The sequence below is a fragment of the Macrobrachium rosenbergii genome, chromosome 7 (assembly GCF_040412425.1).
Source record: "Macrobrachium rosenbergii isolate ZJJX-2024 chromosome 7, ASM4041242v1, whole genome shotgun sequence".
Classification (NCBI taxonomy): Eukaryota; Metazoa; Arthropoda; class Malacostraca; order Decapoda; family Palaemonidae; genus Macrobrachium; species Macrobrachium rosenbergii.
The window spans coordinates 16365831-16378913 of record NC_089747.1 but is presented as its reverse complement, the minus strand read 5'-3'; the positions used below and the strand labels follow the sequence as shown (position 1 = coordinate 16378913).

General features: G+C 38.6%; 1 protein-coding gene across 2 annotated transcripts in view; it reads right to left on the bottom strand.

Annotated features, from left to right (window-relative positions):
- Positions 1-3866, bottom strand: part of LOC136840184 (single insulin-like growth factor-binding domain protein-2) — a 44150-nt gene extending 40284 nt beyond the window's left edge. The window contains exons 1-3 of one of the 2 annotated variants that reach the window (XM_067106670.1): positions 2825-3866; positions 1934-2060; positions 625-1354 (exon numbers count right to left, since the gene is read on the bottom strand). In XM_067106670.1, coding sequence (XP_066962771.1) covers positions 1247-1354; positions 1934-2060; positions 2825-2874 — 285 coding nt within the window. In that variant the 5' untranslated portion in view covers positions 2875-3866 and the 3' untranslated portion in view covers positions 625-1246. Of the gene's footprint in view, positions 1-624; positions 1355-1933; positions 2061-2824 lie in introns of those variants that run through there. The other variant, XM_067106668.1, reaches the window with a different exon arrangement.
- Between the last annotated feature and the right edge of the window lie 9217 nt (positions 3867-13083).

Genomic DNA, 13083 nt, shown 5'->3' with positions numbered 1-13083 from the left:
GATCCTCCGTTCATCTCTTGAAAAAGTTCTTCGTTTTGAGTGTGCATTCCAGGGTCATATGTTTCCGTTGTTAAGTGGTATATTTTACCACATTCAAGTCATTTTTTATTTCAGTCAGTCTGTTGTGCTGGTTTATTTTTTGTCGTTTCTTTTTTTACTCCTGATGATGAAGCTGGGGTTTGAAACGTTGGCATAGAATAAAGTACGAAACTATGTATCACCTCCTTGTGGTCATCCTATTCATATTACGTATCCGACTTGCTAGGCGTCAAAACTTCTGAACATGTATATATATATATATATGTGTGTGTGTGTATATATATACAGTATATATGTATATATATATATATATATATATATATATATATATATATATATATATATATATATATATATATAGGTAAAGCAGAGTTGACTAGTTGGCTAGCAAATGGCCTTTTAATATCATCGCTAGCAAGTTATAATTGCCTGTAAGTGGTTCTGGCTAAAAAAAATCCAGAAAATGAAGGTGAAGGAGACAATGTACTTGGATCCAAAGATGGAACTGGAAGAAAACGCCACATTTGCATTAAGAAGTAATAGTTAGAGAGGTTGGACAGCAAGATTGAAGAAAGGAAAGGGGGATGAAGATAAAGTAAAAGGATAGAAAGTGTGGAGGCCGAAGGTACTCTACAAATTCCCATACTAGGTATACAGGCTTTTGATTTTTCTTTTAGTTCAAAAAGAGTACAATGATAAAAGAGGTTCTTTTGGAGTAAATGATTCACCTATACGGAGATGTGTAAAAAACAAAAGTAATTTGAGACATAATGCAATACAGTTTGAAACTTCCTTTTCTATCTCTTTCTCTCCGCTTGTAGGGAAGACTATTGGAAGCTGCTCTTTTAAAATAATTGAAAGTCAATTTTTTTTATTTATGAAGTTCTTCTTTCAGTTTATTGATATTCATTAAAAAATTCATTTTTATCTGGGGAAAATAAAAATTCCAGAATTGATGATCCCTATAAGTTTATGACAATTTGAAACATTATGACAACTTTCAATACCTTATGAAAACTTTAAATGCCTAATGACAACTGCTTATACTTTATTACCAACTATAATTGAATTCGTCGGCCTTCAGAATCCCACCCCCACCGCCTCGAAAGATCCAGTCAAACTCTCTGGAAAAAATTTACCAGCCAACCACCCTTCTCTGGAAGCACGGTCCTTTTCCAAGCCACCGGCGACCCTACTGCGGGACATATCAAACTCCCAGGCAATGACGTCCTCCCGTTTCTCCTGTGCCACAGATCAGCCCTTCAGCGCAGGTGCCTAAGACGTTCATAGGGCCACCGCACTCTTCACCTGGGCCCTGAAATGTAGAATGTAGAGCGTAGTTCCTTGCAAACTACAAGTGACATTTTTTGTCAAGGAAAAAGAATAGCAAGCACCAAGGACAAAGAAGCAATTTTTTTGCAAGAAGATTCCTATTTGCGCATAATAACGTAGCAATTATCCTTAATGTAAGAGTTCTGATGTTTCTATGAAAAGGAAATTTTAATTTTTAGTACTGAAAGAGGAACTAAACTAACCTTACGACATTCGAAACAGCATCCGCACTGCCTCTCGTTACTGCCTCATACTGGCAGTTAAGTGACTCGAATGAGCCGTATAATGTATTCTAGGAAAGTCGTTCCTTGCAAGAGAAATGTCCGTGGAAGAATGGGGTATGTGACATTTCCGATACAGCAGTTACTTTCAAGGAAAACTTTTCTTCTTCAAGAACAAGAATAGCAAGAATCTGAACCAAAGAAATTGGTTACTGCAAGAAATTACCCATTTGCATTCAAGATTTTCAGAATGGTAACTACCACCCTTATGTAAAAAGTTTTAACAGTAAAATTAAAAAGGAAAGTCTCGCTTCCAACACTGAGAAAGAGATTAAACTAACCTTGCGACATTCATAGCAGCATCTACACTCGCTCCTTACTACCCCGAAAGGGCAGATAAGTGTCCCGGGGTCTCCCTCACACCTGACCAACCGACAATCACTACAAATGGGGAACCGCCCAGAAACGCTGCAAATAATAAAAATAAAATTAATTTCCATTAGCTAACTGAAATTGATTGATATCGTAAACTTTCCCCTGCTGACAAATGGCCTTGAATAAGATCTAACAGAGGAAATTTAAGCCAAGAGATCCAAGGAAATTCTGGTGGCGTTGATTTTTCTCAACATTTTCTCTGCGAAGCCAATTGTGTCGCTTCCTACAGGTTAGTCTCACTCTACCTTTGCCTTTTCTCTTTCAGTCAGGTCCGGGTAAGTAAGGGCATTGAAACTGTCTTATTGATAGGTCAGCCTCTATTTTAAAAATACTATTTTTTTTTTCATGACGGTCAGGGAGTTGATGACTATCTCTAATCTGTCAGGCCAATGTGTCTTCTCTGAAACTATAATTCTAACATCATTTAACAGGCATAGTACTGTGTTCCAGTTTTAAATTAAAATCCGGTGAAAATATTTCAACCAATTCCTAATAAGATCAGGGAGTAGTTCGTTAATTTAGACTTATCTTCTCTGATTTTTCCTCCTAAACATTAACATTACTTTTTTGCAATTACATAAAATTCGAGTGTCTTCAAGTCAATTCAGATGAACTATTTAGTAAGACTCCTACTGCTGATTCTACCTATACGTAGATTCTCATGTTACTTAAAGATTCTGATTCATTTTATGCACATTGTTACCATTTAGGATCAGGATGAATTATTTAATGCCTAAAATTTGTAATTGAGAGAGAGAGAGTTTGTCTAAAATAGATATTAAAAAAACATGACTCACGTGACAACAGCCAAGGAAATGCACAGCAGGAGCTTGAAGTACGAAGCCATGACGAAGGAAACTCAACCTCGATGAGCACGTTAGTCTTACCCAGACGTCCTCTGATAACGAATGATATTTGGGTGACGGAGGCTCTTATTTTAAGGTGTTGCATTGACAGGTGAAGTGGTCGCCAATGAAATGATAATCGAATATTTATTTGTCGGTTGGAATTTGCGGTACGGCATTGTCCATGATGGCATCCAATTCGAATAGGCGTGGTGGTTTTATTCGTGATTCTTCATCTTCTAGGAGACGCTATTGGGAATTCATTTTAAAAACTGTAAAAGTTATGTACGTCTGGCAACTTTGTTAATGAGAAAATTACCTCTGGATCGTCTGGTTTGTTCCGGAGAGGAATATCTGTTGAACATCCCCCTTTTTGAAGGTTGTGGTTTGGCTCAATATTGTCATTAGCACAACACATTTCAAAAACGAGCTCATTTGTGCCTTGACGCTCACTCACATGCACATGCACACATCAGGTACTAGCAAGAAAAACCAAGATACACGTAGTGTTTATGCAATTGTACATTACAGGGTGTTTCGAAATTAGAGGCCCCACCCCCCTCTACAGCATAAACTAAAATTGATATGGACAAAAACAAAAGTACTTCAGAACAGGTATTTATTTAAGTTTTTCTCTGAGTATTTAATATTTTGTGTGGCCTCCATCTGCCTGTACCACAGCCTGCATTCTTGAGGGGTATGATTTCAGCAAATCGCAAAAAAGCTGAGACTCAAACTCCATTTCCCTGAGCACTTTGGTCACCTCTCTTCACAGGTCGTCAAGGCTTGGTATACCATCATAGTTCACTGTGTGTGCTTCAACACAATCCTTTAAGATACTACCAATGTTTTCACACATCAAGGTCAGGGGAGCTACTTGGAAATTCACTTGATGAGAAGAAATCGATACCACTGTTTTGAAGCAGTTCCTGTGTCTGAAGAGCCTTGAAACATGGTGCCTTATCATGCAAAAATGTGACTTCTTCAACACATAACACATTTTCAGGATCTTTGAGGAAAGGAAATACTCCACCAGTAAGCACAGTTTCTCAGAAGTAATCTCCATTCCATGACTGTCCTTTTTCTTTGATGATCCACATTAACCGTTAGGCTGTGAAACAGAGAAAAATTCCCAAACATTCAGGAAATTTCACAACTTGGCGATTGCGCACGTCATCGCTGATATCATCCAACTTTGCAGCCCAAATTATGTCATTTTTATGATTTGGCTTCCTGACTTTGTAAATGAAGAATTCATCTGATGCAGCAACATGGAGAAAATCAGCTTCATCCCAATCTTTAAGAATTGAACCACAAAATCATGCACAGTCTTCTCTCTGTTGCTGAGTTATGTTGGGCTTGCTGATAACATGAAATGGCTTGATACCAGATTTTTTCAACTCATGATATAGAGCATTATAACTTCTCTTCTTTCCCCTTTTTGTTTCTAGTTCAAGCGCCAATTTACGTAAAGACTTTTTTGGTCTACCCACTACCTCAGCTATGATGTCTTTTGACTCCTGAGAAAGGACTTCAGGCCTTCCAAGATTCTCACTCTTTTCACGATGACAGTCATATGGATTTTTGTTCCAGTTTCTTTTAACAAAGGATTAATCTCTTTTAATGTTTTAGCTATCCAGAAACGTGAAATGAAGGATGTGCCAGCATCCCTGGCCTCTCTGAAGGTTATAGCCCAGATTCGGTCAATCCAACTGATTTCCTCTGAGTCATTAGCCATGGCTGTATCTAACTCCGTAACTCAGTCTGAAAATACAAGAAATGTAAAATGAAAAATAGCTTAATAGAAATTTAAAATAATGTACTTGGAGATAGGCTATAGCAGAAAACTTCATAACTTCCCATTTGTTCTGTGGAGGGGGCCCTCTAATTTCGAAACACCCGGTATATTGCTCCATTGCCCTATAATGAAAAATAAGTTATTCGTTTCACTGAGAGAAGATTTGTATCGTTTGCAACAGACCTAATTACCCAAGATCTTGATCTGTCTATGGTTAGCCTCGATGTTGTTTCTCTTTTTATTAACGATATACAAGGTATTTTGAATAAAATTTTTATTGAACCTGGTTATATCTACCAATGTTTTGCTAGAGATGATTTTAAAAGACTTTAATAATTGGCTGTGCTGGACACAGACTTTTCATTTGTTGGTAACTTTACTAACAGATTTGATGGGGTTGCCATGGGTTCTCTTCTGGGTCCTGTGCCAGTTGTAGGAAAGCTTCTTTGATCAGTGTCCACCAAGGTCTCGTCCTGTTTACTACAAATGTTATGTAACTGTACCGTATATGCTTCTTGTTTTCTTTTTCAAATGAGGGTCAGTAACCTTCACCCAAATATTTAATTTAATTAATATTGAAAGTGAGAACAACAGCTGCTTGCTTTTTTAAATGTTTCAGTGCCCATACTTGACCGAGATTTCTTTACTTCTGTGTATTGCAATAAAAGTTGCACTTGTTGTGGCTTTAATATTTACAGCTCTTGCTTTTTTTTGTAATTTTAAACTTAACATCATTTTCACTTCAATGCATAGAACATTTGCTCTTTCGTCAGACTGAGTTCATTTTCACAATGACGTAGAATATATCAGAAAGTACTTTCATGTATGTTGCTATCCAGAACTTTTATGTGAGAAATACCTAAGGAAACTTGTAACTAATAAGTTTCAACCTGTAAGTCCGATTCCTGCTGTACCAAAAACTTAATTTTTATGTCTCAACGCTCTGCGGTTGATGGCAAGTTTTTAACTGCTTTAACTCAGATTATTTTAAACATCATTCTTGCAGTCTTAATCCAGAGCTTGTTCTTAGGACTCCAAGAAGAACTGGCTCCTTAGTCTTATGTGTTCGTTGGTGGTGCATAAATATATTTGCCCCAGATGCAATCTTGGGACTTATCTTGGCTCCACCAAGAGGATGCTAAAAGTGCGGATTGATTTCCGTGGTGGATTTAGCCATATAACAGGCTGTAACTTGGGTAAGAAGGAATCTATAGTAATAAAATCCGAGTTGACCTTTCTTGTTTGTCCGGCCTGGGTGGGAGCGGGGTAGGTAGGGGATCGGGAGGGTAGGGGAGACATGACACATCCACCCTCCTCTTGCAAACTTGTTTGTCCGGCCCGGGTGGGGGTTGGGTAGGTATGGGATCGGGAGGGTAGGGAAGACATGATGGGCAGCACTGGGTTCAAGGGCAGCACAGCATGCGCCATGAAGCTCAATTTCCGGTATAAGGGAAAATACAAACAAATGCAAGCAACTTTTTCATATGACAGTTTTGAAATCTCATCGCAGGCCTGTGATGCAAGTTTCATACTTATACTGGAATCACTAACTATAAAAACAAGTAAAAATGTGCTGAAGTTTCCTGTACAGCGTATAATCAAGGCCACCGAAATAGGTCTATCTTTCAGTGGCCTCAGTATAATGCTGTATGAGCCGCGGACCATGAAACTGTAACCACGGTTCGATGGTGGCATATCCTTTATTGTTGCCAGATTATAGCTAACTTTAACCTAAATAAAAACAACTGAGGCTAAAGGGCTGCAATTTGGTATGTTTGATGATTGGAGGGTGTTAGGAACAATCGTTTGTCGATTGTTCCCTTGGTGGATTGTTGCCTCCTTTTGTTGTTTTTGTGTTTTTCTTGCTGGCGAGCTGTCGTCTGGTGAATGGCGTCAGACTTCGTCAGTCAGGTTCGTAACAGCAACGAGCCAGGTTCTGCAGGGCAGAACGACCGATGGTCCAGGGCAGCAGCGAGTCTGTTGGGGTAGCAGCAGCAGGTATCCGTACCTGAGATTCAGGTTCGTAGCAGCAACGAGCCAGGTTCTGGAGGGCAGATCGACCGATGGTCCAAGGTAGCAGCAGCAGGTATCCGTACCTGCGAGTCAAGTCCTAGCAGCAGAGTTTCTTGAGGACGTGATGGTTGCCGTGTCGGCTCTGTCATGGTCATCGTAAATGGAGGAGGACGTCAGTACGTTTCATGGAGGACGAGATGGTTGCCGTGTCGGCTCTATCGTGGTCGTCAGTACTGGAGGAGGACGTCAGCACTGTGATTTGAGGAAGATGGTTGTCGTGTCGACTCTGTCGGAGTTGTCCTGCAGTGTTCCTGCCAGAGCAGCCCCAATAATATTTCCATCTAGATCCTGTGTTTTTCTTAAGGGCCGAAAACCTCGGTTCGTTACATTGGCGACCTTAGGCCAGGATTGGTTCTGTTTTGGCTGGCGGGGGTGTGGCAGCATCGGGGGAGAGTATTTTGTTTGTAAAAAAAAAAATTTTATTGTAAATTTTTTTTCTGTTAGGTGGGGAGGTGTTAGGAACAATCGTTTGTCGATTGTTCCTTGATGGTGTTGCCTCCTTTTGTTGTTTTGTGTTTTTCTTGCTGGCGAGCTGTCGTCTGGTGAATGGCGTCAGACTTCGTCAGTCAGGTTCGTAACAGCAACGAGCCAGGTTCTGCAGGGCAGAACGACCGATGGTCCAGGGCAGCAGCGAGTCTGTTGGGGTAGCAGCAGCAGGTATCCGTACCTGAGATTCAGGTTCGTAGCAGCAACGAGCCAGGTTCTGGAGGGCAGATCGACCGATGGTCCAAGGTAGCAGCAGCAGGTATCCGTACCTGCGAGTCAGGTCCTAGCAGCAGAGTTTCTTGAGGACGTGATGGTTGCCGTGTCGGCTCTGTCATGGTCATCGTAAATGGAGGAGGACGTCAGTACGTTTCATGGAGGACGAGATGGTTGCCGTGTCGGCTCTATCGTGGTCGTCAGTACTGGAGGAGGACGTCAGCACTGTACTTGAGGACGAGATGGTTGTCGTGTCGACTCTGTCGGAGTTGTCCTGCAGTGTTCCTGCCAGAGCAGCCCCAATAATATTTCCATCTAGATCCTGTGTTTTTCTTAAGGGCCGAAAACCTCGGTTCGTTACAGAGGGTGAATAATCAACATACCAATTTGCAACCCTCTAGCCTTAGTCTTTTTAAGATCTGAGGTCGGACAGAAAAAGTGCGGACGGACAGACAAAGCCGGCACAATAGTTTACTTTTACAGAAAACTAAAACTAATTCCAGTCTTCTTAAAAAAAAATTGAACGTATGTTTCTGTTTTTAACTTTTGTATTTTACCTAATAAAAAATATTTTTGTCTGTGTCATTCTTTTGTGTTGATTTTAATTTTTCTAATTTAATTTTTTAGCACTGATGATATACTGTAATTATGCTTTCACAGTATAGAGAACTTGCTAGATATCAACGTTTCTTTATATATATATATATATATATATATATATATATATATATATATATATATATATATATATATAATATATATATATGTATGTGTACATATATATATATATATATATGTATGTGTACATATATATATATATATATATATATATATATGTACATATATATATATATATATATATAATATATATATATATATATATATATATATATGTACATATATATATATATATATATATATATATATATATATATATATATATATATAGATAGATAGATAGATAGATATATAGAGTATACGTTTATGTGTATATAATTCAGTGCATCTCAAAGGAACACGCAATGATTATATGCAAAGTACCACAAAGAAAAATTGAGCAGAAGTCATGGTCCTGACCGATTTCTTCTATTTAGGACTGCTACAGAGAAGTAATCTGCATTATATGTGCTTTTATTTTGAATACTTACTACAATGAAGCATGGAAGGCATATTATAATTAAAGTGAACGGGAAGACGTAATTATCGATGACACCTTTTGTTGACTTTATTTCTCCGTCCTTGAATCTCTCACATCAGTGTTGAAAATATTAAATGTAAAAGTAATCTCTTCATATCCACCTTAAGATACAGATTTGTCTTCCTAACTTACCTTGTGATAAGTTTTCATGTGTGGCGAAATGTGCTCACTCTCTAAAGGTCTGGGTCGCAAATCCCGTAAATTTCAGGCTAGTTCTTCACATGAGAGAATTTACCCACAAAGCTGCCCTTTTCTTCCCTCAGGCCTTTGGACAACTCGGAAGCTTCATTTCTAACGGTAGGAATGTTGACAGCTAGCTTAGCAAACTCAGTGACTACCTACGCAACCTCCAAATTTTATTTCAAGTGTTTTGGAGGCTCTGAAGCAATTCTGCTTTTGAGTAATTTTTTCTTCTTTTCATTTTCCCTTTCAGCTCTGAAACAGTACAATCATAAAAGAAGTTGTTTTGAAGTATATAATTCACCCACACAGGGTTATGTAAAATACAACACGTAATTTGAGAAAAAATGTAGCATAGTTTGATGAGGGAGAGTGTTTGGAGGTGCTCTCTTAAAATTATAACCCGTCATGGTTTGTTAGCAAATATCATTCATTTTGAATAGATTTTTCTTCTTAGTTTCATTAGTCAATTTTCACATTTCTAATCCAGGTTTAGGTCAGTCCATAAAAAGATATAATTAAATGTAAGGAAAATAAAAATTCCAGAATTGGTGATCCTTTAATAAGTTTTGATAATGTGAAACGTTATAACAACTTTTAATACCTTATAACTTTGAAAACCTTATGACCAATTGATAATTGCAAAAGCGGCCTCTGTGAAATAAGGGTGCAAGTAATAAGTGAGAGACGTTAAATTCCATCTTATCTACTGAATTCCAGCGTTAGATAGCCAGTCAGTCTTTTGGAGCGCTGTCTTCCTTCAGAACCCGTGCCCCCAACTCAAATTGATCCACCCAGTTTTCCTTGAATGTAAGTTAACTAACCATCCACCCTATCTCTGGAAGCACGGTCCTTATCCAAACCAGCGGACCCCTACTGCAGGACTTATGGTCGCCGGGCCCTGCAGCGACCTCGTCTTAGTGTCCCGTCCCCACCCTTACAAATCAACCCCTCAGCGCAAGTGCCATAGATGTTCAAGGGGCCACCGCACTCTTCACCCACACCCTGGAAAGGAGTGCATACATTTTTAAGATTCTCGTCCTTTGCAAGAAAACATTTGTTGCCTTAGACTTAGGAATAGCAAGTATCTACGAGAAAGAAGCTATTTTTTGCAAGAAAATTCCCATTTGCCCATGATTTTTCAAGATAGCAACTAGCATTAGGTAAAACGTTTTGATGGTAAGATTAAAACGGGAATTCTCATTTCCAGCACTGAAGAGACACAGAACTAACCTTACGACATTCATAGCAGCATCCGCACTGCCTCTCAACTGCCCCATACTGGCAGTTCAGTGACTCGGGACTGGCACATTTGACTGTTGCACAATTGATACAGGTCAATCCAGAAACGCTGCAAAAAAATGCAATAATACTTTAGTTGATAAAAATAAAAGTTTACATTGTTATCGTTACCTTTTTCCTGCTGACAAATGACTTGAATAAGATCTCAAAGTGGAAATTTGAGCTGAGAGAACCAAAGAACCTGAGCAAGTAATATGCCGAGATGAAGCTTCGAAATCCGTCACCTCGTCTGGTTGCTCTGCTTTTTGTTAACATTTTGCGAAGGAAATTGTGTTTCTTCCTAGGAGGTTAGTTTCACTCGCTATTATACATTTCTCTTTTGAATCAGGTGTGGGCAAGCTAGGGCCATTAAGCTGTCAAACAGGTCGGCATTGTTTTGAAAAATGAGTAGGTATCAGGGAGATGTTAACTGGTTTCTTCGTCTGTCTAAATGATGAGTTTGTTCCACTGTTATATTTCTAATATTATTTATTAGCAAAAATGCTTTATTCGAGTTTTAACTAAAACCAAATCATAACCTTTAACCAATACCCATTGAGTTCATGGATCCACCCAAAATATTGCCTTATCTTCTTCACTTATTCTTCCTCATAACATTATCCATTACAGACTTTCGTATGAACATAAAACTCGAATGTCTTCAAGTTACTCTGTATTTAATAGTCTCCGACTGCTCATTCTACCTTTATGCGCATTTTCGTGTTCTTTAAAGGAACTCACACTTCTTAGTAATGCACAGTATTCACAAGAGAGTTTAACAAAAACACGGGACATGACTCACGCGACAATTGCCAGGGAAAAGCACAGCAGCAGTGTGAAGTGCGAAGCCATGGCGAACAAAACGCAACCTCTCTGAGCAGGGAACACGTAATGACGAAAAGGTCCTCCTCTGCAGGTCTTACCGGAACGCCGTCGGGACAGCGAATGGTAATTATGGCAACAGAGGCTATTGTTTTATTTTAGGTGGTGCATTGTCAGGCGAAATGGTCGCCGATGAAACAATAATCGAACGCTTATTTTCCCGGTGGAGTTCGCGGTGTGATCTGGTGGTCAACAATAGCGTCTCGAGTAGGCGTCGTGGTTCTATTCGTGGCTTTTCTTCTTCTTGAAGTGGCCAAAGAGGAGTTGTTTTAAATTTTTTTGTAAAACTGTAGCAGTATGTACACTTGGCAACTTTAACAGTAGGAAAATCCCTTTGTCTCCTCCGGTTTCATCCGGAGAGGAACCTGGCTCTTTGTTGGACATCCCCTGATTTGAGAGTTTTGATTTTTATCAGTTACCACATTACCTTAATGAATTCCAAAAATGTGCTCGTTTGTGCTTGGACGCTGGCTCGCATCCATTCACACACATCTAGTACCAACAAGAAAAATCAACGCTTAGTGTTTATGCTCTTGAACTTTACATTCCTCCATAATGAAAAACAAGTTATTCGTTTCATTAAGACAAGATTTGAATCGTTTACTAGAGACGTAATTAATGAAGACCTTGATCTGTCTATGGTTAACTTCGATGTCGTTTCTCTTTTTACTAATGTACCATTGCAGGCAATGATATAAATTATTTTCAGTAAGATTTTTATTGAACCTGGTTTTATCTACCGAGGTTTTCCTAGAGAGGATTTTAAAAGACTTTTACACTTGGCTCTGTTGAACACAGATTTGACGCGGATACCAAGTGTTCTTCTCTGCGTCCTTCTTTAGCAAATATTTTAATGGTCCTTTGGAGGAAAATTTCTTGGATCAATGTCCACCGAGGTCTCGTCCTCTGTACTACAAACGTTATGTAGATGATAATTTTTCTCTTTTCCAAAACAGAGTTGCTGCTGAGCAATTTAGGAGTTAGCCTGTAATTTTCACCCTAATATCAATTTCACTATTGAACGTGAAAACAATAATTGCTTCCTTTTTTAAAATGTTTTAATACCCAGATCTGACCACCGTTTCTCGACTTCTGCAGGATAACACTATGAAAGCTACGCTGGTCTTGGCTTTAATGTTTACAGTTCTTCTTATTTTTTATTTAAAAAAACGTCATTTTCACATTATTGCGTAGAGCCTTTTCTCTTTCGTCAGACTGGATTCATTTTCGCAATGGCATGGAATATATTAGAAGTATTTTTATGAATGTTGCTAGCCAAGACTTTTTTTTTTTTTTTTTTTGAGAAGTATCCAAGGAAACTTGTAACTAATACATGTCAGCCTGCAATTGCGATTCCTGTTGTACTAAAACTTTCAGTTTTTGTTACTCATAACGTCCTACGGTTGATGACAAATTATTAACAACTTTTTACTCAGATTATTGTAAATAACATTCTTGTTGTTTTAATCCAAAGCTTGTTCTTAGGACTCCGGGAACAACTGCTTCAGAAGTCATATGTATTCGTTGGTAGTATATAGGTCTGCTTGTCCTAAGAGGTTGCTAAAAGTGCTGATTGATCCCCATCGTGGAATTAGCCCAAAGATGGAACTGGGAGACAACGTCACTAAGAGGTAATAGTTAGAGGTTGGACAGCAAGATTGAAGAAATGAAAGGGGGATGAAGATAAAGTAAAAGGATAGAAAGTGTGGGGGCCGAAGGTACTACAAACTCCCTTTAGTAATACCTTAAGTGCACCATGTGAGGCGCACTGTCAGCACTACCCCCATTCTAGGTATACAAGCTTTTGATTTTTCTTCTAGTTCAAAAAGAGTACAATGATAAAAGAGGTTCTTTTGGAGTAAATGATTCACCTACACAGAGATATGTATAAAACAACAAGTAATTTGAGACATAATGCAGTAAAGTTTGAAAGTTCCTTTTCTATCTCTTTCTCTCCGCTGGCAGGGAAGACTATTGGAAGGTGCTCTTTGAGAATTATTTAGAGTCAATGTTTGTTTATCTTTTATGAAGTTTTTCTTTCAGTTTATTGATATTCATTAAAAGATGCATTTTAATATGGGGGAAATAAAAATTCCAGAG